Here is a 27,376-nt window from a genome sequence, read left to right on the forward strand (position 1 = left end):
GGTCAGAATGAGGTCGAGATATATTGTCAGAAGTTTAGGAAGTGGTCTGTGCTCACTCAATGGAATGAATGTGCGCTGGCAGCAATTTTTAGAAAGGGTCTCTCTGAAGCCCTTAAGGATGTCATGGTGGGATTTCCTATGCCTGCTGGTCTGAATGAGTCTATGTCTTTGGCCATTCAGATCGGTCGACGCTTGCGTGAGCGTAAATCTGTGCACCATTTGGCGGTATTATCTGAGCATAAATCTGAGCCTATGCAGTGCAATAGGACTTTGACCAGAGCTGAACGGCAAGAACACAGACGTCAGTATGGGCTGTGTTTTTACTGTGGTGATTCCACTCATGCCATCTCCGATTGTCCTAAGCGCACTAAGCGGTTCGCTAGGTCTGCCACCATTGGTACGGTACAGTTGAAATTTCTTTTGTCCGTTACTTTGATTTGCTCTTTGTCATCCTATTCTGTCATGGCATTTGTGGATTCAGGCGCTGCCCTGAATTTGATGGACTTGGAGTTTGCTAGGCGCTGTGGGTTTTTCTTGGAGCCCTTGCAGTATCCTATTCCATTGAGAGGAATTGATGCTACGCCTTTGGCCAAGAATAAGCCTCAGTATTGGACCCAGCTGACCATGTGCATGGCTCCTGCACATCAGGAGGATATCCGCTTTTTGGTGTTGCATAATCTGCATGATGTGGTCGTGTTGGGGTTGCCATGGCTACAAGTCCATAACCCAGTATTGGATTGGAAATCAATGTCTGTGTCCAGCTGGGGTTGTCAGGGGGTACATGGTGATGTTCAATTTCTGTCTATTTCATCATCCACCCCTTCTGAGGTCCCAGAGTTCTTGTCGGATTACCGGGATGTATTTGATGAGCCCAAGTCCAGTGCCCTACCTCCGCATAGGGATTGCGGTTGTGCTATTGATTTGATTCCTGGTAGTAAGTTTCCTAAAGGTCGACTGTTTAATTTGTCTGTGCCTGAGCACGCCGCTATGCGGAGTTACGTAAAGGAATCCTTGGAGAAGGGTCATATTCGCCCATCGTCGTCACCATTGGGAGCAGGGTTCTTTTTTGTGGCCAAGAAGGATGGTTCGCTGAGACCTTGTGTTGATTACCGCCTTCTAAATAAAATCACGGTCAAATTTCAGGACCCCTTGCCGCTGCTGTCTGATTTGTTTGCTCGGATTAAGGGGGCTAGTTGGTTCACCAAGATAGATCTTCGTGGTGCGTATAATCTTGTGCATATTAAACAGGGCGATGAATGGAAAACAGCATTTAATACGCCCGAGGGCCATTTTGAGTACCTGGTTATGCCATTTGGGCTTTCTAATGCTCCATCAGTGTTTCAGTCCTTTATGCATGACATCTTCCGAGAGTACCTGGATAAATACCTGATTGTATACTTGGATGATATTTTGGTCTTCTCGGATGATTGGGAGTCTCACGTGAAGCAGGTCAGAATGGTGTTCCAGGTCCTACGTGCGAATTCTTTGTTTGTGAAGGGGTCAAAGTGTCTCTTTGGTGTTCAGAAGGTTTCATTTTTGGGTTTCATTTTTTCCCCTTCTACTATCGAGATGGACCCTGTTAAGGTCCAGGCCATTTATGATTGGACTCAGCCGACATCTCTGAAGAGTCTGCAGTAGTTCCTGGGCTTTGCTAATTTTTATCGTCGCTTCATCAATAATTTTTCTAGTATTGCTAAACCGTTGACTGATTTAACCAAGAAGGGTGCTGATGTGGTCAATTGGTCTTCTGCTGCTGTGGAAGCTTTTCAAGAGTTGAAGCGTCGTTTTTCTTCTGCCCCTGTGTTGTGCCAACCAGATGTTTCGCTCCCGTTCCAGGTCGAGGTTGATGCTTCTGAGATTGGAGCAGGGGCTGTTTTGTCGCAAAGAAGTTCTGATGGCTCGGTGATGAAACCATGCGCCTTCTTTTCCAGGAAGTTTTCGCCTGCTGAGCGTAATTATGATGTTGGCAATCGAGAGTTGCTGGCCATGAAGTGGGCATTCGAGGAGTGGCGTCATTGGCTTGAAGGAGCTAAGCATCGCGTGGTGGTCTTGACTGATCACAAGAACTTGACTTATCTCGAGTCAGCCAAACGGTTGAATCCTAGACAGGCTCGTTCGTCGCTGTTTTTCTCCCGTTTTGACTTTGTGGTTTCGTACCTTCCGGGCTCTAAAAATGTGAAGGCGGATGCCCTGTCTAGGAGTTTTGTGCCCGACTCTCCGGGTTTGCATGAGCCGGCGGGTATTCTCAAAGAGGGGGTAATTTTGTCTGCCATCTCCCCTGATTTGCGGCGGTGCTGCAAAAATTTCAGGCTAATAGACCTAACCGTTGCCCAGCGGAGAAATTGTTTGTCCCTGATAAATGGACGAGTAGAGTTATCTCTGAGGTTCATTGTTCGGTGTTGGCTGGTCATCCTGGAATCTTTGGTACCAGAGAATTGGTGGCTAGATCCTTTTGGTGGTCGTCTCTGTCGCGGGATGTGCGTTCGTTTGTGCAGTCCTGTGGGATTTGTGCTCGGGCTAAGCCCTGCTGTTCTTGTGCCAGTGGGTTGCTTTTGCCCTTGCCAGTCCCGAAGAGGCCCTGGACACATATCTCTATGGATTTTATTTCGGATCTCCCCGTCTCTCAAAAGATGTCGGTCATTTGGGTGGTTTGTGATCGCTTCTCTAAGATGGTCCATTTGGTACCCTTGTCTAAATTGCCTTCCTCCTCTGATTTGGTGCCATTGTTCTTCCAGCATGTGGTTCGTTTACATGGCATTCCGGAGAATATCGTTTCTGACAGAGGTTCCCAGTTTGTTTCAAGGTTTTGGCGAGCCTTTTGTGCTAGGATGGGCATTGATTTGTCTTTTTCCTCGACTTTCCATCCTCAGACAAATGGCCAGACTGAACGAACCAATCAGACCTTGGAAACATATCTGAGATGTTTTGTTTCTGCTGATCAGGATGATTGTGTGTCCTTTTTGCCTTTGGCTGATTTCGCCCTTAATAATCGGGCCAGCTCGGCTACTTTGGTTTCGCCGTTTTTCTGCAATTCTGGTTTCCATCCTCGTTTCTCTTCAAGGCAGGTTGAGTCTTCTGACTGTCCTGGTGTGGACACTGTGGTGGATAGGTTGCAGCAGATTTGGACTCATGTAGTGGACAATTTGACATTGTCTCAGGAGAAGGCTCAACGTTTCGCTAACCGCAGGCGCTGTGTGGATCCCCAACTTCGTGTTGGGGATTTGGTTTGGTTGTCATCTCGTTATGTTCCTATGAAAGTTTCCTCTCCTAAGTTTAAGCCTCGTTTCATTGGTCCGTATAGGATTTCTGAGGTTCTTAATCCTGTGTCTTTTCGTTTAACCCTTCCAGCTTCTTTTTCCATCCATAAGGTATTCCATAGGTCATTGTTGCGGAGATACGTGGCACCTGTGATTCCATCCGTTGATCCTCCTGCCCCGGTTTTGGTTGAGGGGGAGTTGGAGTATATAGTGGAGAAGATTTTGGATTCTCGTATTTCGAGACGGAAACTCCAGTACCTGGTTAAGTGGAAGGGTTATGGTCAGGAAGATAATTCCTGGGTCTTTGCCTCTGATGTTCATGCTGCTGATCTGGTTCGTGCCTTTCATTTGGCTCATCCTGGTCGGCCTGGGGGCACTGGTGAGGGTTCGGTGACCCCTCCTCAAGGGGGGGTACTGTTGTGAATTCTGTGGTCAAGCTCCCTCCTGTGGTCATGAGTGGTACTTCGACTGGTTCTGTCTATGAGCTTCCTCTGGTGGATGTGAGTGGGGCTGCGGCTTCTGAGTTTCCTTCCTCTGGTGACGAGGTTAAGTCGTTATGTGCTGCTCTATTTAACTCCACCTAGTTCTTTGTTCCTGGCCTCCAGTCAATGTTCCAGTATTGGTCTTGCTCTCTCCTGGATCGTTCTTGTGGCCTGTCTGCCCTGCATAAGCTAAGTTTTGTTTGTGTTACTTTTGTTTGCTATATTTTCTGTCCGGCTTGCTATATTGGTTTTTCTTGCTTGCTGGAAGCTCTGAGACGCAGAGGGAGCACCTCCGTACCGTTAGTCGGTGCAGAGGGTCTTTTTGCGTCCTCTGCGTGGTTGTTTGTAGGTTTTTGTGCTGACCGCAAAGCTATCTTTCCTATCCTCGGTCTATTCAGAAAGTCGGGCCTCACTTTGCTAAAATCTATTTCATCTCTGTGTTTGTATTTTCATCTTTACTCACAGTCATTATATGTGGGGGGCTGCCATTTCCATTGGGGAATTTCTCTGAGGCAAGGTAGGCTTATTTTTCTATCTTCAGGGCTAGCTAGTTTCTCAGGCTGTGCCCGAGGCGCCTAGGTCTGGTCAGGAGCGCTCCACGGCTACCTCTAGTGTGGTATGATAGGATTAGGGATTGCGGTCAGCAGAGTTCCCACGTCTCAGAGCTCGTCCTATGTTATTAGTAACTATCAGGTCACTTTGTGTGCTCTTAATCACTAGGTCCATTGTGGTTCTGAATCACCAGTTCATAACAGTGAGCACTTTGACCCACCAAGTGCTTCACAGAAATTTATAATGCAGAATCGTAAAAATAAAAAATCATATTTTTTCACAAAAATTATATTTTCGCCCCCAATGTTTTATTTTCCCAAGGGTAAGAGAAGAAATTGGACCCCAAAAGTGGTTGTACAATTTGTCCTGAGTACGCTGATACCCCATATGTGGGGGGTAAACAACTGTTTGGGCGCATGGGAGAGCTCGGAAGGGAAGCAGCGCCGTTTGACTTTTCAATGCAAAATTTACAGGAATTGAGATGGGACGCCATGTTGCGTTTAGAGAGCCACTGATGTGCCTAAACATTGAAACCCCCCACAAGTGACACCATTTTGGAAAGTAGACCCCCTAAGGAACTTATCTAGATGTGTTTTGAGCGCTTTGACCCACCAAGGGCTTCACAGAAGTTTATAATGCAGAGCCGTGAAAATAAAACAAAAATTTTTTCCCACAAAAATTATTTTTTTAGCCCCCAGTTTTGTATTTTCCCAAGGGTAACAGGAAAATTGGACCCCAAAATTTGTTGCCCAATTTGTTCTGAGTGCGATTATACACAATATGTAGGGGGAACCACTGTTTGGGTGCATGGGAGGGCTCGGAAGGGAAGGAGCGCCATTTGGAATGCAGACTTAGATGGAATGGTCTGCAGGTGTCACATTGCGTTTGCAGAGCCCCTAATGTACCTAAACAGTAGAAACCCCCCACAAGTGACACCATTTCGGAAACTGGACACCCTAAGAAACTCATCTAGATGTGTTGTTAGAGCTTTGAACCCCCAAGTGTTTCACTACAGTTTGTAACGCAGAGCCGTGAAAATTAAAAAAAAAAAAATTTCCCCCCAAAATTATTTTTTAGCCCCCAGTTTTGTATTTTCCCGAGGGTAAGAGGAGAAATTCGACCCCAAAAGTTGTTGTCCAATTTGTCCTGAGTACGCTGATACCCCATATGTGGGGGGAACCACCGTTTGGGCGCATGGGAGGGCTCGGAAGGGAAGGAGTGCCATTTGGAATGCAGACTTAGATGGAATAGTCTGCAGGCGTCACATTGCGTTTGCAGAGCCCCTAATGTACCTGAACAGTAGAAACCCCCCCATATTGGAAATTAGACCCCCCAGAGAACTCATCTAGATGTGTTGTGAGAACCTTGAACCCCTAAGTGTTTCACTACAGTTTATAACGCAGAGCCGTGAAAATAAAAAATCTTTTTTTTTCCCACAAAAATTATTTTTTAGCCCCCAGTTTTGTATTTTCCCAAGGGTAACAGGAGAAATTGGACCCGAAAAGTTGTTGTCCTATTTGTCCTGAGTACGCTGATACCCCATATGTTGGGGTAAACCCCTGTTTGGGCACACGGGAGAGCTCGGAAGGGAAGGAGCACTGTTTTACTTTTTCAACGCAGAATTGGCTGGAATTGAGATCGGACGCCATGTCGTGTTTGGAGAGCCCCTGATGTGTCTAAACAGTGGAAACCCCCCAATTATAACTGAAACCCTAATCTAAACACATCCCTAACCCTAATTCCAATGGTAACCCTAACCACACCTCTAACCCTGACACACCCCTAACCCTAATCCCAACCCTATTCCCAACTGTAAATGTAATCTAAATCCTAACCCAAACTTTAGCCCCAACCCTAAATGTAGCCCCAACCCTAACCCTAGCCCTAACCCTAGCCCTAGCCCTAACCCTAGCCCTAACCCTAGCCCTAGCCCTAACCCTAAACCTAACCCTAGCCCTAACCCTAGCCCTAGCCCTAACCCTAACCCTAGCCCTAGCCCTAACCCTAGCCCTAACCCTAGCCCTAACCCTAACCTAACCCTAACCCTAGCCCTAACCCTAGCCCTAACCCTAGCCCTAACCCTAGCCCTAACCCTAACCCTAGCCCTAACCCTAGCCCTAATGGGAAAATGGAAATAAATACTTTTTTTTATTTTTCCCTAACTAAGGGGGTGATGAAGGGGGGTTTGATGTACTTTTATAGCGGAATTTTATGATTGGCAGCCGTCACACACTGAAAGACGCTTTTTATTGCAAAAAATATTTTTTGCGTTACCACATTTTGAGAGCTATAATTTTTCCATATTTTGGTCCACAGAGTCATGTGAGGTCTTGTTTTCTGCGGGATGAGTTGACGTTTTTATTGGTAACATTTTCGGGCACGTGACATGTTTTCTTCGCTTTTTATTCCGATTTTTGTGAGGAAGAATGACCAAAAACCAGCTATTCATGAATTTCTTTTGTGGGAGACGTTTATACCGTTCCGCGTTTGGTAAAATTGATAAAGCAGTTTTCTTCTTCGGGTCAGTACGATTACAGCGACACCTCATTTATATAATTTTTTTATGTTTTGTCGCTTTTATACGATAAAAACTATTTTACAGAAAAAAAATATATTTTTGCATCGTTTTACTCTCAGGACTATAACTTTTTTATTTTTTTGCTGATAATGCTGTATGGCAGCTCGTTTTTTGCGGGGCAAGATGTTGTTTTCAGCGGTACCATGGTTATTTATATCTGTCTTTTTTGATCGCGTGTTATTCCACTTTTTGTTCGGCGGTATGATAATAAAGCGTTGTTTTTTGCCTCGTTTTTTTTTTCTTACGGTGTTTACTGAAGGGGTTAACTAGTGATATAGTTTTATAGGTGGGGTCGTTACGGACGCGGCGATACTAAATATGTGTACTTTTATTGTTTTTATTTAGATGAAGAAATGTATTTATGGGAATAATATTTTTTTTTTCATTATTTAGGAATATTTTTTTTATTTTTTTTTACACATTTGGAAAAAATTTTTTTAACTTTTTTATTTTGTCCCGGGGGGGACATCACAGATCGATGATATGACAGTTTGCACAGCACTCTGTCAGATCACCGATCTGTCTCAGAGCACCGCAGGCTTCACAGTGCCTGCTCTGAGCAGGCTCTGTGAAGCCACCTCCCTCCCTGCAGGACCCGGATCCGCGGCCATCTTGGATCCAGGGCTGGAGCAGGCAGGGAGGGAGGTAAGAGACCCTCGCAGCAACGCGATCACATCGTGTTGCTGCGGGGGGCTCTGGGAAGCCCGCAGGGAGCTTCATCTTTGATCGTGGTGTGCCGGGGGTTAATGTGCCGGGGGCGGTCCGTGACCGCTCCTGGCACATAGTGCCGGATGTCAGCTGCGATAGGCAGCTGATACCCGGCCGTGATCGGCGGCGCTCCCCCTGTGAGCGCTGCCGATCGCATATGACGTACTATTCCGTCGGTGGTCATAGGGGCCCACCCCACCTCGACGAGATAGTACGTCTAATGTCAGAAAGGGGTTAAAGAAATACTGCATATAATGCCCACCTCTCCCTCCAATTTTTTCACTAAAAATGTTTTAATTGATTAAAAAATGATTGATGTCTCTTAAAGCCACAATAAACATTGGACTACTAAATATCCTGTAAAGATAAGTGATACATACCCCTTGTGGAATCAAATAGCCTCCAAGGTTTGTATCCTCATCCAGTGTACGACTTGTAAAAGGCACTGTTGGTGTGACTCTAAAACAAGGATGGTTATGATTACAATCCCATTTATAACTAACTTTTGAAACAATTATAACTTTCTTAAAAGCATTGAACCCACTATACTCGTATATTTATTTATATCTATAGATTTACAGAATATTCATTTAGTATTCCACAAATATCTGGTAAGCAGAGGTCATCTAGATTAAACCTATATGGACATTTTAGCCAGATGAATATATCATTATCCATATAATTTTAAATCTTTTAAAATCTGCATGATTTGACCAATTAGAATTTTTGCAAATTCATTCACATCTGCTTAGCAGCCCTCCTCTGAGGCTCATAGACCAAATGCCTATCGACGTATCGTCAAGGATAGCTTACTAAACTAAACTCTTTCTTGCATAGGGAACTGGAACAGAGCACCGGTCACTGCTGTTAACTATTTGAAGTCCAATGTCAAAAAATGAAAGCGGCATTTAAAAGGAGCATCATCATCGGCCCCACAAAAGATGATCGCAGAGCACCGATGGCTTCCCTTTGCTGCCACTTTGGAACTGCTGTGAAATTCATGGAAGTCTGTGATTTTCACTATACAGTATACTGCAAAATCCTCCATTAGATGATTGCAGTTGCATTTTCCATAACAGGATTAAAAGGAGAAGTAAAAAATAAAAAAAGTGCTTAAAAATATAAAGAAAAACCTAAAGATTCAAATCTCACGCTTTTATCACAAAAATGTGAATTTCTCTTAAAATTAAAGTAACTAAAAAATGAACCTATTTGTTATCTTCATTTCCGTAAGTCCAGTCTCTTAAAATGTAAAATAAAGTATCCCATGCTGCAAAATTTATAAGAGAAATAAATCAAAACACCTAAATCGCTTTCCGTTCATCAATCCTCTTTAAAAACAGCACAAAAAGTGATCAAAATGTTATGTGTGCCCCAAATTGGTATTAATAGAACCATCAGTTTGTAATGTAAGAAAAACAAGCGCTCTCATAGTGCAGTCAATGGAAAAATGAAACTGTTAAGAATCTTGGTAAATGGTGACACAAACCAACAATTTATTTGAACAAACTTATGGATTTTTTTACAACGTAAAAAATTTTTTTTTGCAAATTTGGTATCGCTGTCATCGTACTGACCTATATTATAATGTTTCTGGATCACTATTCTTACCATACAATGAGTGCTATAAAAGCACAACCCAAAACTCCATAGTTGTATTGTTTTTTTCTCACCATTTCATTTTCCAGTATAATGTATGATAACAAGAAATATTGTTATTCAAAACTACAACTCATCTCACAATAAGCAAGCTCTCAAATAGCTATGTTAACCCCTTAACCCCCGAAGCTTTGTTCGGTTTTGCGTTTTCTTTTATCGCTCCTCTTCTTCCCAGAGACATAACTTTTTTATTTTTCTGTCATTATGGCCATGTGAGGGCTTGTTTTTTGTGGGATGAGCTGCACTTTTGAAGAACACCATTGGTTTTACCATGTCCTGTGCTAGACAATGGGAAAAAAATTCCAAGTGCAAGGGAAATTGCAAAAAAAAGTTCAATCCCACACCTGTTTTTTGCTTGGCTTTTTTACTAGGTTCGCTAAATGCTAAAACTGACCTGCAATTATGATTCCCACGGTCATTACGAGTTCATAGACACCAAACAGGTCTAGGTTCATTTTTATCTAAGTGGTGAACAAAATTCCAAACTTTGCTAAAAAAATACCTGTAGCGTCTCCATTTTCCGTGATCTCGGGTTGGGTGAGGGCTTATTTTTTGTGTGCCGAGCTGCTGTTTTTAATGATACCATTTTGGTGCAGATACAATTTTTTGATTGCTCCTTATTGCATTTTAATGCAATGTTGCGAAGACCAAAAAAACATAATTTTTTTCTCACCATGCCGTTTAGCTATCAGGTTGTTCCTTTTTTTGATTGAGCAATTATGAATGTGGCGTTACCAAATATGTTAATGTTTGATTTTATTTTTATTGTTTTATTTTGAATGGGGCGAAAGGGGGATGAATTTAACTTTTTTTTTTTTTTTACTTTTTTTTATATTTTTAAAAACATTTTTTTTACTTTTGGCATGCTTCAATAGTCTCCATAGGAGACTAAAAGCTGCCATAGCCATATCAGCTCTGCTACATAGAGGAGATGTTCAGATCGTCTCTACATGGCAGGTATACTGATTTGCTATGAGCGCCGCTTACTAGGTGGCACTCACAGCAAGTCGGCAATGACAACCATACAGGTTTCCAGGAGACCTCCTAGTCATGCCAAAAGTTAAAAAAAAAAATTTTTAAACGTAAAAAAAAATAAAAAAATATAAAAGTTCAAATCACCCTCCTTTCGCACCATTCAAAATAAAACAATAAAAATAAAATCAAACATTAACATATTTGGCATCGCTGCATTCAGAATCGCCCAATCTATAAATAAAATATAGGAGCAGCACTAACAAAGGCAAAAGATTATTAGCTAGTGCAAAGCCTACCAGGCATAATCAAACCTCAATGTATCCAAAAAAGATGAAGGCAGCACTCCAAATGGTTCAAAACATTTAGTGGTTTATTGACCAATCATGTGAGATTATTGACCTTGACATCATGGGTCAATAATCCAGAATATTCACTGCTCCCCCAGGCACATGCATATACCAGGATGGGGGATATTAGTACAGAATTGGGGGACATTATCCTTTTAAAAGTGTCAGCATCTGCTCCCCCATAACAGTGCATCATGACCACATTTTTGGCTTCAATTAATTTTTAAATTTTCCTCCTCTAAAAGCTATGGTTTGATGCATCTTAGGCTATGTGCACACGTTGCGGATTGGTGTGCGGATTTTTCCGCACTGTTTTTGCAAAATCAGCAGGTAAACCGCACTGAGGATTACCGGCGGATTTTCCGTGGTTTTTGTGCAGTTTTTGTGTGGATTCCACCTGCGGATTCCTTTTATGGAGCAGGTGTAAACCGCTGCGGAATCTGCACAAAGAATTGGCATGCTGCGGAAAAAAACATGGCTGCGTTTCTGCACTGTTTTTTTTCTGCAGCATGTGCACTGCGGATTTTATTTTCCATACGCTTACATGGTACTGTACCATGCATGGAAAACAGCTGCAGATCCGCAGCGTTAAATCCACTGCGGATCCGCAGCAAAATCCAAAACGTGTGCACATAGCCTTATAGTCCAAAATACGGTGTATATGTATAGTACGCTATTTGCTACTCAGCAAAAAGTGGCAAAGCAATTTTTCACAAATTGAGTCATATTTCTAAAGCACTATTGTCTTTATGTCCAATTTAAAAATTATCATATCACTTTAATTGGTAAATGATGACTTTACTCGGCTGAACATATTGGTGTGGACTGATATTATATATGCCGGTTTTACTGGTGATGTTTTTTGTGTAACCTCTGCATTATATTTAAAGTTTATAATATTTAGCATTTTGTATAATATTCCACATGTGTTATATATATATACCGTACATACTCGAGTATAAGCCGAGATTTTCAGCCCAAATTTTTGGGCTGAAAGTGCCCCTCTCGGCTTATACTCGAGTCACGGTAGCGGTGGGGTCGGCGGGTGAGGGGGAGAGGGCGCTGAGGCATACTCACATAGTCCCGGCGATCCTGGCGCTCCCCCTTCCGTCCCACGGTCTTCTGTGCTGCAGCTTCTTCCCCTCTTCAGCGGTCACGTGGGACCACTCATTAGAGAAATGAATAGGCGGCTCCACCTCCCATAGGGGTGGAGCCGCCTATTCATTTCTCTAATCAGCGGTGCCGGTGACCGCTGATAGAGGAAGAGGCTGCAGCACAGAAGACCGTGGGACAGACGGGGAGCGCCAGGATCGCTGGGACTAGGTAAGTATGTAATATTCACCTGTCCACGTTCCAGCCGCCGGGCGCCGCTCCATCTTCCCAGCGTCTCTGTGCTCTGACTGTTCAGGTCAGAGGGCGCGATGACACATATAGTGTGCGCGCCGCCCTCTGCCTGATCAATCAGTGCGGAGAGACGGTGGGACCGGACTCTGGGAGCTGCAAGCAAGAGAGGTGAGTATGGCTTTTTTTTTTTATTGCAGCAGCAGCAGCAGCGGCACAGATTTATGTGGAGCATCTATGGAGAAATATGAACGGTGCAGAGCACTATATGGCACAGATATGGGGCAATATGAACGGTGCAGAGCATATATGGGGCACAGATATGGGGCAATATGAACGGTGCAGAGCATATATGGGGCACAGATATGGGGCAATATGAACGGTGCAGAGCACTATATGGCACAGATATGGGGCAATTGTTATGAAAGGCAATTCAGAATCACAATGGACATGGAGGTCAGAGCACATACAGTGATCTGACAATAACCCAAAATAATAGAACGAGCTCTGAGACGTGGGAACTCTGCAGACCGCAATCCCTACTCCTATCAAACCACACTAAAGGTAGCCGTGGAGCGCTCCTGACCAGAACCTAGGCGCCTCGTCACAGCCTGAGAAACTAGCTAGTCCTGAAGATAGAAAAATAAGCCTACCTTGCCTCAGAGAAATTCCCCAAAGGAAAAGGCAGCCCCCCACATATAATGACTGTGAGTAAGATGAAAACACAAACATAGAGATGAAACAGATTTAGCAAAGTGAGCTGAACAGAATGAGGATAGGGAAGATAACTTTGCGGTCAGCACAAAAACCTATAAATAACCACGCAGAGGGGACAAAAAGACCCTCCGCACCGACTAACGGTACGGAGGTGGTCCCTCTGCGTCTCAGAGCTTCCAGCAGGCGAGAAAAACCAATAAAGCAAGCTGGACTGAAAAATAGCAACAAAATAACATAAGCAAAACTTAGCTTTGCAGAGCAGCAGGCCACAGGAATGATCCAGAGAAAAAGCAAGTCCTACACTGGAACATTGACAGGAAGCATAGATCAAAGCATCAGGTGGAGTTAAGTAGAGAAGAAGCTAACGAGCTCACCAGATCACCTGAGGGAGGAAACTCAGAAGCTGCAGTACCACTTTCCTCCACAAACGGAAGATCCCAGAGAGAATCAGCCGAAGTACCACTTGTGACCACAGGAGTGAACTCTGCCACAGAATTCACAACAGTACCCCCTCCTTGAGGAGGGGTCACCGAACCCTCACCAGAGCCCCCAGGCCGACCAGGATGAGCCACATGAAAGGCACGAACAAGATCGGGAGCATGGACATCAGAGGCAAAAACCCAGGAATTATCTTCCTGAGCATAACCCTTCCATTTAACCAGATACTGGAGTTTCCATCTTGAAACACGAGAATCCAAAATCTTCTCCACAATATACTCCAATTCCCCCTCCACCAAAACCGGGGCAGGAGGCTCAACAGATGGAACCATAGGTGCCACGTATCTCCGCAACAATGACCTATGGAATACGTTATGTATGGAAAAAGAATCTGGAAGGGTCAGACGAAAAGACACAGGATTAAGAACCTCAGAAATCCCATACGGACCAATAAAATGAGGTTTAAACTTAGGAGAGGAAACCTTCATAGGAATATGACGAGAAGATAACCAAACCAGATCCCCAACACGAAGTCGGGGACCCACACGGCGTCTGCGATTAGCGAAAAGTTGAGCCTTCTCCTGGGACAAGGTCAAATTGTCCACTACCTGAGTCCAAATCTGCTGCAACCTGTCCACCACAGTATCCACACCAGGACAGTCCGAAGACTCAATCTGTCCAGAAGAGAAACGAGGATGGAACCCAGAATTGCAGAAAAACGGTGAAACCAAGGTAGCCGAGCTAGCCCGATTATTAAGGGCGAACTCAGCCAAAGGCAAAAAGGACACCCAGTCATCCTGATCAGCAGAAACAAAGCACCTCAGATATGTTTCCAAGGTCTGATTGGTTCGCTCGGTCTGGCCATTAGTCTGAGGATGGAAAGCCGAGGAAAAAGACAAGTCAATGCCCATCCTACCACAAAAGGCTCGCCAAAACCTCGAAACAAACTGGGAACCTCTGTCAGAAACAATATTCTCTGGAATGCCATGCAAACGAACCACATGCTGGAAGAACAAAGGCACCAAATCAGAGGAGGAAGGCAATTTAGACAAGGGTACCAGATGGACCATCTTAGAAAAGCGATCACAGACCACCCAAATGACTGACATCTTTTGAGAAACGGGAAGGTCAGAAATAAAATCCATAGAGATATGTGTCCAAGGCCTCTTCGGGACCGGCAAGGGCAAAAGCAACCCACTGGCACGAGAACAGCAGGGCTTAGCCCGAGCACAAATCCCACAGGACTGCACAAAAGTACACACATCCCGCGACAGAGAGGGCCACCAAAAGGATCTAGCCACTAACTCTCTGGTACCAAAGATTCCAGGATGACCAGCCAACACCGAACAATGAAGTTCAGAGATAACTCTATTCGTCCACCTATCAGGGACAAACGTTTCTCCGCTGGGCAACGATCAGGTTTATTAGCCTGAAATTTTTGCAGCACCCGCCGCAAATCAGGGGAGATGGCAGACACAATTACTCCCTCCTTGAGGATACCCTGTTATGGCTGGCAATCAGGCAACACAGCGTGCAGTAATCAGCGCACATACAGAGATCTGGCAATAACCCAAAACAATAGGACGAGCTCTGAGACGTGGAATCTCTGTAGACTGCAGTACCTGATCTATCCTCACACAACTGTAAGCAGCAGTGGATTGCGCCTATCAACTACCTATGCAACTCGGCACTGCCTGAGGAGCTGACTAGCCTGAAGATAGAAATACAAGCCTGACTTACCTCAGAGAAATACCCCAAAGGAATAGGCAGCCCCCACATATAATGACTGTTAGCAAGATGAAAAGACAAACGTAGGAATGAAATAGATTCAGCAAAGTGAGGCCCGATATTCTAGACAGAGCGAGGATAGCAAAGAGAACTATGCAGTCTACAAAAAACCCTAAAACGAAAACCACGCAAAGGGGCAAAAAGACCCACCGTGCCGAACTAACAGCACGGCGGTGCACCCCTTTGCTTCTCAGAGCTTCCAGCAAAAGTTAATAGCAAGCTGGACAGAAAAAACAGAAAACAAACTAGAAGCACTTATCTAGCAGAGCAGCAGGCCCAAGGAAAGATGCAGTAGCTCAGATCCAACACTGGAACATTGACAAGGAGCAAGGAAGACAGACTCAGGTGGAGCTAAATAGCAAGGCAGCCAACGAGCTCACCAAAACACCTGAGGGAGGAAGCCCAGAGACTGCAATACCACTTGTGACCACAGAAGTGAACTCAGCCACAGAATTCACAACAGTACCCCCCCCCTTGAGGAGGGGTCACCGAACCCTCACCAGAACCCCCAGGCCGACCAGGATGAGCCACATGAAAGGCACGAACAAGATCTGGGGCATGGACATCAGAGGCAAAAACCCAGGAATTATCTTCCTGAGCATAACCCTTCCATTTGACCAGATACTGGAGTTTCCGTCTAGAGACACGAGAATCCAAAATCTTCTCCACAATATACTCCAATTCCCCCTCCACCAAAACAGGGGCAGGAGGCTCCACAGATGGAACCATAGGTGCCACGTATCTCCTCAACAACGACCTATGGAATACATTATGTATGGAAAAGGAGTCTGGGAGGGTCAGACGAAAAGACACCGGATTGAGAATCTCAGAAATCCTATACGGACCAATAAAACGAGGTTTAAATTTAGGAGAGGAAACCTTCATAGGTATATGACGAGAAGATAACCAAACCAGATCCCCAACACGAAGTCGGGGTCCCACACGGCGTCTGCGATTAGCGAAAAGCTGAGCCTTCTCCTGGGACAAGGTCAAATTGTCCACTACCTGAGTCCAGATCTGCTGCAACCTGTCCACCACATAATCCACACCAGGACAGTCCGAAGACTCAACCTGTCCTGAAGAGAAACGAGGATGGAACCCAGAATTGCAGAAAAATGGAGAGACCAAGGTAGCCGAGCTGGCCCGATTATTAAGGGCGAACTCAGCCAACGGCAAAAATGACACCCAATCATCCTGGTCAGCGGAAACAAAACATCTCAGATATGTTTCCAAGGTCTGATTGGTTCGTTCGGTCTGGCCATTAGTCTGAGGATGGAAGGCCGAGGAAAAAGACAGGTCAATGCCCATCCTACCACAAAAGGCTCGCCAGAACCTCGAGACAAACTGGGAACCTCTGTCAGAAACAATATTCTCAGGAATGCCATGTAAACGAACCACATGCTGGAAGAACAAAGGCACCAAATCAGAGGAGGAAGGCAATTTAACCAAGGGCACCAGATGGACCATTTTAGAAAAGCGATCACAGACCACCCAAATGACAGACATTTTTTGAGAAACGGGAAGGTCAGAAATGAAATCCATCGAAATATGTGTCCAAGGCCTCTTCGGGACCGGCAAGGGCAAAAGCAACCCACTGGCACGTGAACAGCAGGGCTTAGCCCTAGCACAAATTCCACAGGACTGCACAAAAGCACGCACATCCCGTGACAGAGATGGCCACCAGAAGGATCTAGCAACCAACTCCCTGGTACCAAAGATTCCTGGATGACCGGCCAGCACCGAACAATGAAGTTCAGAGATAACTTTACTAGTCCACCTATCAGGGACGAACAGTTTCTCGGCCGGACAACGATCAGGTTTATTAGCCTGAAATTTCTGCAACACTCTCCGCAAATCAGGGGAGATGGCAGACACAATGACTCCTTCCTTGAGGATACTCGCCGGCTCAGATAACCCCGGAGAGTCGGGCACAAAACTCCTAGACAGAGCATCCGCCTTCACATTTTTAGAGCCCGGAAGGTATGAAATCACAAAATCAAAACGAGCAAAAAATAACGACCAACGGGCCTGTCTAGGATTCAAGCGCTTGGCAGACTCAAGATAAGTAAGGTTCTTATGATCAGTCAAAACCACCACGCGATGCTTAGCACCCTCAAGCCAATGACGCCACTCCTCGAATGCCCACTTCATGGCCAGCAACTCTCGGTTGCCCACATCATAATTACGCTCAGCAGCAGAAAATTTCCTGGAAAAGAAAGCACATGGTTTGAACACTGAGCAACCAGAACCTCTCTGTGACAAAACCGCCCCTGCACCAATCTCAGAAGCATCAACCTCGACCTGGAACGGAAGAGAAACATCAGGTTGACACAACACAGGGGCACAGCAAAAACGACGCTTCAACTCCTGAAAAGCTTCCACGGCAGCAGAAGACCAATTAACCAAATCAGCACCCTTCTTGGTCAAATCGGTCAATGGTCTGGCAATGCTAGAAAAATTACAGATGAAGCGACGATAAAAATTAGCAAAGCCCAGGAATTTCTGCAAACTTTTTAGAGATGTCGGCTGAGTCCAATCCTGGATGGCCTGAACCTTAACCGGATCCATCTCGATAGTAGAAGGGGAAAAGATGAACCCCAAAAATGAAACTTTCTGCACACCGAAGAGACACTTTGATCCCTTCACGAACAAGGAATTAGCACGCAGTACCTGGAAAACCATTCTGACTTGCTTCACATGAGACTCCCAATCATCTGAGAAGATCAAAATGTCATCCAAGTAAACAATCAAGAATTTATCCAGATACTCACGGAAAATGTCATGCATAAAAGACTGAAAAACAGATGGAGCATTGGCAAGTCCGAACGGCATCACCAGATACTCAAAATGACCCTCGGGCGTATTAAATGCCGTTTTCCATTCATCTCCCTGCCTGATTCTCACCAGATTATACGCACCACGAAGATCAATCTTAGTAAACCAACTAGCCCCCTTAATCCGAGCAAACAAGTCAGAAATCAATGGCAAGGGATACTGAAACTTAACAGTGATCTTATTAAGAAGGCGGTAATCAATACACGGTCTTAGCGAACCATCCTTCTTGGCTACAAAAAAGAACCCTGCTCCCAATGGTGACGACGATGGGCGAATATGTCCCTTCTCCAGGGACTCCTTCACATAACTGCGCATAGCGGTGTGTTCAGGTACGGACAAATTAAATAAACGACCCTTAGGGAATTTACTACCAGGAATCAAATCGATAGCACAATCACAATTCCTATGCGGAGGTAGGGCATCAGACTTGGACTCTTCAAATACATCCTGAAAGTCCGACAAGAACTCTGGGATGTCAGAAGGAATGGATGACGAAATAGACAAAAATGGAACATCACCATGTACTCCCTGACAACCCCAGCTGGTTACCGACATAAAGTTCCAATCCAATACTGGATTATGGGTTTGTAGCCATGGCAACCCCAACACGACCACATCATGCAAATTATGCAGTACCAAAAAGCGAATAACTTCCTGATGTGCAGGAGCCATGCACATGGTCAGCTGGGCCCAGTACTGAGGCTTATTCTTGGCCAAAGGTGTAGCATCAATTCCTCTCAACGGAATAGGACACCGCAAAGGCTCCAAGAAAAATCCACAACGTTTAGCATAATCCAAATCCATCAGATTCAGGGCAGCGCCTGAATCCACAAACGCCATGACAGAATATGATGACAAAGAGCACATTAAGGTAATGGACAAAAGGAATTTGGACTGTACAGTACCAATAACGGCAGAGCTATCGAACCGCCTAGTGCGTTTAGGACAATTAGAAATAGCATGAGTAGAATCACCACAATAGAAACACAGTCTGTTCAGACGTCTGTGTTCGTGCCGTTCTACTTTAGTCATAGTCCTGTCGCACTGCATAGGCTCAGGCTTACTCTCAGACAATACCGCCAGATGGTGCACAGATTTACGCTCGCGCAAGCGACGACCGATCTGAATGGCCAAGGACATAGACTCATTCAAACCAGCAGGCATAGGAAATCCCACCATTACATCCTTAAGAGCTTCAGAGAGACCCTTTCTGAACAAAGCCGCTAGTGCAGATTCATTCCACAGAGTGAGTACTGACCATTTTCTAAATTTCTGACAATATACTTCTACATCATCCTGACCCTGGCATAAAGCCAGCAGATTTTTCTCAGCTTGATCCACTGAATTAGGCTCATCGTAAAGCAATCCCAGCGCCTGGAAAAATGCATCAACATTACTCAATGCAGAATCTCCTGGTGCAAGAGAAAACGCCCAGTCCTGTGGGTCGCCGCGCAAAAAAGAAATAATAATCAAAACCTGTTGAATAGGATTACCAGAAGAATGAGGTTTCAAGGCCAAAAATAGCTTACAATTATTTCTGAAGCTCAGGAACTTAGTTCTGTCACCAAAAAACAAATCAGGAATCGGAATTCTTGGTTCTAGCATCGATTTCTGATCAATAGTATCTTGAATCTTTTGTACATTTACAACGAGATTATCCATTGAGGAGCACAGAGCCTGAATATCCATGTCCACAGCTGTGTCCTGAAGCACTCTAATGTCTAGGGGAAAAAAAAGACTGAAGACAGAGCTAAGAAAAAAAAATGATGTCAGGATTTCTTTTTTCCCTCTATTGGAAATCATTGAAAGGCTCCTTGTACTGTTATGGCTGGCAATCAGGCAACACAGCGTGCAGTAATCAGCGCACATACAGAGATCTGGCAATAACCCAAAACAATAGGACGAGCTCTGAGACGTGGAATCTCTGTAGACTGCAGTACCTGATCTATCCTCACACAACTGTAAGCAGCAGTGGATTGCGCCTATCAACTACCTATGCAACTCGGCACTGCCTGAGGAGCTGACTAGCCTGAAGATAGAAATACAAGCCTGACTTACCTCAGAGAAATACCCCAAAGGAATAGGCAGCCCCCACATATAATGACTGTTAGCAAGATGAAAAGACAAACGTAGGAATGAAATAGATTCAGCAAAGTGAGGCCCGATATTCTAGACAGAGCGAGGATAGCAAAGAGAACTATGCAGTCTACAAAAAACCCTAAAACGAAAACCACGCAAAGGGGCAAAAAGACCCACCGTGCCGAACTAACAGCACGGCGGTGCACCCCTTTGCTTCTCAGAGCTTCCAGCAAAAGTTAATAGCAAGCTGGACAGAAAAAACAGAAAACAAACTAGAAGCACTTATCTAGCAGAGCAGCAGGCCCAAGGAAAGATGCAGTAGCTCAGATCCAACACTGGAACATTGACAAGGAGCAAGGAAGACAGACTCAGGTGGAGCTAAATAGCAAGGCAGCCAACGAGCTCACCAAAACACCTGAGGGAGGAAGCCCAGAGACTGCAATACCACTTGTGACCACAGAAGTGAACTCAGCCACAGAATTCACAACAATACCCGCCGGCTCAGACAAACCCGGAGAGTCGGGTACAAAACTCCTAGACAGAGCATCCGCCTTCACATTTTTAGAGCCCGTAAGGTACGAAATCACAAAGTCAAAACGGGCAAAAAACAACGACCAACGAGCTTGTCTAGGATTCAAGTGCTTGGCAGACTCGAGATAAGTCAAGTTCTTATGATCAGTCAATACCACCACGCGATGCTTAGCTCCTTCAAGCCAATGACGCCACTCCTCGAATGCCCACTTCATGGCCAGCAACTCTCGGTTGCCCACATCATAATTTCGCTCAGCAGGCGAAAACTTCCTGGAAAAGAAAGCGCATGGTTTCATCACTGAGCAACCAGAACCTCTCTGTGACAAAACAGCCCCTGCTCCAATCTCAGAAGCATCAACCTTGACCTGGAACGGAAGAGAAACATCTGGTTGACACAACACAGGGGCAGAAGAAAAACGACGCTTCAACTCTTGAAAAGCTTCCACAGCAGCAGAAGACTAATTGACCACATCAGCACCCTTCTTGGTCAAATCGGTCAATGGTTTAGCAATACTAGAAAAATTGCAGATGAAGCGACGATAAAAATTAGCAAAGCCCAGGAACTTTTGCAGACTTTTCAGAGATGTCGGCTGAGTCCAATCATGGATGGCTTGGACCTTAACAGGATCCATCTCGATAGTAGAAGGGGAAAAGATGAACCCCAAAAATGAAACCTTCTGCACACCAAAGAGACACTTTGATCCCTTCACAAACAAAGAATTAGCACGCAGGACCTGAAAAACCGTTCTGACCTGCTTCACATGAGACTCCCAATCATCCGAGAAGATCAAAATGTCATCCAAGTACACAATCAGGAATTTATCCAGGTACTCTCGGAAGATGTCATGCATAAAGGACTGAAACACTGATGGAGCATTGGCAAGTCCGAACGGCATCACGAGATACTCAAAATGACCCTCGGGCGTATTAAATGCAGTTTTCCATTCATCGCCTTGCTTAATTCGCACCAGATTATACGCACCACGAAGATCTATCTTTGTGAACCAACTAGCCCCCTTAATCCGAGCAAACAGATCAGATAACAATGGCAAGGGGTACTGAAATTTAACTGTGATCTTATTAAGAAGGCGGTAATCTATACAAGGTCTCAGCGAACCATCCTTCTTGGCTACAAAAAAGAACCCTGCTCCTAATGGCGATGATGACGGGCGAATATGCCCCTTCTCCAGGGATTCCTTCACATAACTGGGCATAGCGGTGTGCTCAGGCACGGACAAATTAAACAATCGACCTTTTGGGAATTTACTACAAGGAATCAAATTGATAGCACAATCACAATCCCTATGCGGAGGTAGGGTATTGGACTTGGGCACATCAAATACATCCCGGTAATCAGACAAGAACTCTGGGACCTCAGAAGGGGTGGATGACGAAATTGACAGGAATGGAACATCACCATGTACCCCCTGACAACCCCAGCTGGACACCGACATGGATTTCCAATCTAATACTGGATTATGGGCTTGTAGCCATGGTAACCCCAACACGACTACATCATGCAGATTATGCAACACCAGAAAGCGAACAACCTCCTGATGTGCAGGAGCCATGCACATGGTCAGCTGGGTCCAGTATTGAGGCTTATTCTTGGCCAAAGGCGTAGCATCAATTCCTCTCAATGGAATAGGACACTGCAAGGGCTCCAAGAAAAACCCACAACGCTTAGCATATTCCAAGTCCATCAAATTCAGGGCAGCGCCTGAATCCACAAATGCCATGACAGAATACGATGACAAAGAGCAGATCAAGGTAACGGACAGAAGAAATTTTGACTGTACAGTACCAATGGTGGCAGACCTAGCGAACCGCTTAGTGCGCTTAGGACAATCAGAGATAGCATGAGTGGAATCACCACAGTAGAAACACAGACCATTCAGACGTCTATGTTCTTGCCGTTCAACTCTGGTCAAGGTCCTATCACACTGCATAGGCTCAGGTTTAAGCTCATGTAATACCGCCAAATGGTGCACAGATTTACGCTCACGCAAGCGTCGACCGATCTGAATGGCCAAAGACATAGACTCATTCAAACCAGCAGGTATAGGAAATCCCACCATGACATCCTTAAGGGCTTCAGAGAGACCCTTTCTGAATATTGCTGCCAGCGCAGATTCATTCCATTGAGTGAGCACTGACCACTTTCTAAATTTCTGACAATATACCTCTATCTCATCCTGAGCCTGACAAAGAGCCAGCAAATTTTTTTTCTGCCTGATCCACTGAATTAGGCTCATCGTACAGCAACCCAAGCGCCAGGAAAAACTCATCGATATTACTCAACGCAGGATCTCCTGGCGCAAGAGAAAACGCCCAGTCCTGAGGGTCGCCGCGCAAAAAAGAAATGACGATCCTAACCTGTTGAATTGGGTCACCAGAAGAGCGAGGTTTCAAAGCCAGAAATAGTTTACAATTATTTTTGAAACTCAGAAATTTAGTTCTATCTCCAAAAAACAAATCTGGAATAGGAATTCTCGGTTCTAGCAAAGAATTCTGAACCACAAAATCCTGAATATTTTGAACTCTTGCCGTGAGCTGATCCACACATGAAGATAGACCTTTAATGTCCATTGCTACACCTGTGTCCTGAACCACCCAAATGTCTAGGGGAAAAAAAAAAAAAAACACAGTGCAAAGAAAAAAAAATGGTCTCAGAACTTCTTTTTTCCCTCTATTGAGAATCATTAGCACTTACGGTTTCCTGTACTGTTATGAAAGGCAATTCAGAATCACAATGGACATGGAGGTCAGAGCACATACAGTGATCTGACAATAACCCAAAATAATAGAACGAGCTCTGAGACGTGGGAACTCTGCAGACCGCAATCCCTACTCCTATCAAACCACACTAAAAGTAGCCGTGGAGCGCTCCTGACCAGAACCTAGGCGCCTCGTCACAGCCTGAGAAACTAGCTAGTCCTGAAGATAGAAAAATAAGCCTACCTTGCCTCAGAGAAATTCCCCAAAGGAAAAGGCAGCCCCCACATATAATGACTGTGAGTAAGATGAAAACACAAACATAGAGATGAAACAGATTTAGCAAAGTGAGGCCCGACTAGCTGAACAGAACGAGGATAGGGAAGATAACTTTGCGGTCAGCACAAAAACCTATAAATAACCACGCAGAGGGGACAAAAAGACCCTCCGCACCGACTAACGGTACGGAGGTGGTCCCTCTGCGTCTCAGAGCTTCCAGCAGGCGAGAAAAACCAATAAAGCAAGCTGGACTGAAAAATAGCAACAAAATAACATAAGCAAAACTTAGCTTTGCAGAGCAGCAGGCCACAGGAATGATCCAGGAAAAAAGCAAGTCCTACACTGGAACATTGACAGGAAGCATAGATCAAAGCATCAGGTGGAGTTAAGTAGAGAAGAAGCTAACGAGCTCACCAGATCACCTGAGGGAGGAAACTCAGAAGCTGCAGTACCACTTTCCTCCACAAACGGAAGATCCCAGAGAGAATCAGCCGAAGTACCACTTGTGACCACAGGAGTGAACTCTGCCACAGAATTCACAACAGGCAATATGAACGGTGCAGGGCACTATATGGCACAGCTATGGGGAAATAATTATCTATTTTTATTTTTGAAATTCACCGGTAATTGCTGCATTTCCACCCTAGGCTTATACTCGAGTCAATAAGTTTTCCCAGTTTTTTGTGGCAAAATTAGGGGGGTCGGCTTATACTCGGGTCGGCTTATACTCGAGTATATATGGTATATATAATTCAAAATTAGTCAATTAATACAACCTTTATTACAGTGTCCACGTTGTAACATTTTTATACTCTGTAAAGCTGAAACTTCAGGGTTCTAAGTATTGTATATTGCATAGTATTTCTCAAGCCTAAATATTGTTAATAATAATAATAATAATAATAATAATAATAATAACAATAATAATAATAATAATAATAATAATAACCTCATGGATTCCTTAATACATGACTTCAAGTATGGCATCTTTTGAAAATGATCAGCAGATGGGAATGTTCCTGGTGATAAAACTGTCTGAATGTCCTTGAGAATTTTCTTTTGCACATCATCATGTCTTGATAAATTAAATATCAACCACAATAAAGCATTTGCTGTCTGTAAACAAAATACGCAGTTTCACATCTCTTTTCACTTCAATTAAACATACAAACTGTATTCACAGTACATATTTCTTAAAGTCTCTTTATGTGGTTAGTAAGGTTGTGTTTGCATCAAGTCTTGGGTTTGATGCTCACACTGGGAAATCTTCTGACATGAGCATAATCCCATAATCCTTCCAAAAAGGTCCTCAGGACTAAGGAGGGCAGTCCACTTTTTTTTAACACGCTGCTCTTTAATTTATGTTTAATACCTTGATTGAATGCTAAAATATCCTATAAACGCAGAGAAGGTGACAACAAAGTACAATGCAACTTTCTAGTTTTGTAAAATTAACACATGTATTTGATTCCTATTAGCCATTACTTATCACTGGACATTGGCGGATGTTTTGAAATTTGCCTTCGCCAGATTTTCCTTAAAAATCCGCTCCTCAACAAATAAATTTGCAAGAATCTCAATACTGGAAAGCTTGTAATTACTCAAAATATGCACAAGGAGAGAGGAGAAAGAGAAATAGAGAAGACCCTGCTGACTATAAGATCTTATGTTCTACAGGAAAGAGAGTGGACATAGCTGACCATAACAGGTTACACTCTACAGAAAAGAAAATTAGAACACTGGTGGTCATAAGATCTTACAAAATGCATGAGAGAGAACCTTGCTGACAATAAGAGCTTACACTCTACATGAGAGATAAGACACTGCTTATCATATTGGCATATCTACTATATAATTGTCTATGGGGTACATCTGTCTTTCTGTCTGTCCTTCTGTCTATCCTTCTTTCTGTCACGGATATTCATTGGTCGCGGCCTCTGTCTGTCATGGAATCCAAGTCGCTGATTGTTCGTGGCAAAACGCCCACGACCATTGCCACGACCAATCAGCGACGGCCTATTGGGCCTATTGGGCCTACTGAGGCCTATGCAGCCTCAATAGTAAAAAGATCTACTGTTAAAAACAATAAAAAAGTAAAAAATCATTATATACTCACCTTCCGGCGCCTTTCCCGCTCCTCGCGATGCTCTGGTAACCGCTCCATGCAAGCGGCCGGCTCCAGTGGCAAGGATGGTATGCGACAAGGACCTGCCATGACGTCACAGTCATGTGACTGCGACCTCATCACAGGTCCTGCGCGCCTGCGTGAGAAGGACCTGCCATAACGTCACGGTCATGTGACCGCGACGTCATCACGGGTCCTGCGCTACCAACCCTGGGACCGGAAGCTGCCGAATGCACCACACACAGGCGACATGACTACAAGGGCTCCCTTGGAAGGTGAGTATATGTTTATTTTTTATTTTTTAACCTGTGATCTATGTGGCTGGGCAATATACTACGTGACTGGCCAATATACTACGTGGCTTGGCAATATACTACGTGGCTCTGTGCTGTATACTACGTCACTGGGCAATATACTACATAACTGGGCAATATACTACGTGGCTGGGCAATATACTACATCACTGGGCAATATGCTACGTGGCTGGGCAAAAAACTACGTGGCTGGTCAACATACTACGTGGCTGGGCAATATACTACGTGACTGGGCAATATACTACGTGACTGGGCAATATACTAAGTGGCTGGGTAATATACTACGTGACTGGGCAATATACTACATGGCTGGGCAATATACTACGTGGCTGGGCAATATACTACGTGGCTGGGCAATATACTATGTGGCTGTGCAATATACTACATGGGCTGTGCAATATACTATGTGGCTGGGCAATATACTACGTGGCTGTGCAATATACTTCGTGGCTGGGCAATATACTACGTGGCTGTGCAATATACTACGTGGCTGGGCAATATAGTACGTGACTGGGCAACATACTACGTCACTGGGCAATATACTACGTGGCTGGGCAATATACTACGTGGCTGGGCAATATACTATGTGGCTGTGCAATATACTACATGGGCTGTGCAATATACTATGTGGACATGCATATTCTAGAATACTCGATGCGTTAGAATTGGGCCACCATCTAGTATTCTACATAAAAGAGAAAGGTTGCTGCAGATCATAAGATCTTACATACAACATGACAGAGAGAGACAGAACCTTGCTGACCATAAGCGCTTACACTTTACAGGTGGAAAAGAGAAGAAACCCTGCTAAACATAACAGCTTACACTCTATAGGAGAGAGATCTACCCAGAGACTTTAGAAATGGAAAGTCGCTTTGTTGTAGAAGCGGTGCTCCACTGGGAACCACAGGTTTTTGTTGGCCCAGGTACTGTCCACCACTGTTCAAAGTATGGTAATCTGTAAGATGTCATAGTTGCAGGGCATTATGTGGAAGCCTACACAGCAATGCAAATTGAAAGCCCACTCTCTGATGATTTAGTGTAGCAAATGATGTTGGGCAAATTTTTTTCAAATCACGAAGCTTACTTAAAATATTTGAATTCATGTGAAATCATAACTTTAATGAAATTTGACTCAAACATATTTGAATACAGATCAATCTGCTCATCTCTATTTAGCACTATAATTTTCATAATGTTTTAACATGTTACTATTTATAACTTACAGTTTCAACACCTCCAATCTGAAGTTCGGTGAAAAGACCAGATAGTTGTTTCTTTGTAAGTGATTTTTCAGAATAAATTGCACTTAGCAAATCATCATTCTGGCCACTGCTGGAGTTTAGTCGCTTGTCAATATAGGTTTTTACTAGTGCAATAGGATGGTAAGAAAGAATCAATTACATATTTGCATTGGAGATTAACTCATTGAATTCATACCAAAGCACACATTGCTAATTTATTGTTTGAAATTATTCTGATCATTTTTTGGGACTTGGTATCCATAATGACATCTCTAGAAAAACATATCTATATCATTGTTATTGTTGGCAACAATCCCAATAAACAGAATCTTAGATATAAGGACATCTAATATGTATAGTGAGCAAGGATAGACATAAGGCCTAAGTGAGATGGAAAAAGTGTCTTACAAAA

At 44.1% G+C, this 27,376-nt stretch overlaps 1 protein-coding gene across 1 annotated transcript in view; it reads right to left on the bottom strand.

Annotated features, from left to right (window-relative positions):
- Nucleotides 1-27,376, bottom strand: part of LOC138643385 (1,25-dihydroxyvitamin D(3) 24-hydroxylase, mitochondrial-like) — a 71,587-nt gene that overhangs the window by 12,953 nt on the left and 31,258 nt on the right. The window contains exons 8-10 of the mRNA XM_069732303.1: nt 26,947-27,089; nt 24,231-24,397; nt 7,958-8,036 (exon numbers count right to left, since the gene is read on the bottom strand). Of these exons, the coding sequence (XP_069588404.1) occupies nt 7,958-8,036; nt 24,231-24,397; nt 26,947-27,089 (389 nt within the window). The remainder of the gene's footprint in view (nt 1-7,957; nt 8,037-24,230; nt 24,398-26,946; nt 27,090-27,376) is intronic.

Source organism: Ranitomeya imitator, chromosome 6 (genome assembly GCF_032444005.1).
Source record: "Ranitomeya imitator isolate aRanImi1 chromosome 6, aRanImi1.pri, whole genome shotgun sequence".
Classification (NCBI taxonomy): domain Eukaryota; kingdom Metazoa; phylum Chordata; class Amphibia; order Anura; family Dendrobatidae; genus Ranitomeya; species Ranitomeya imitator.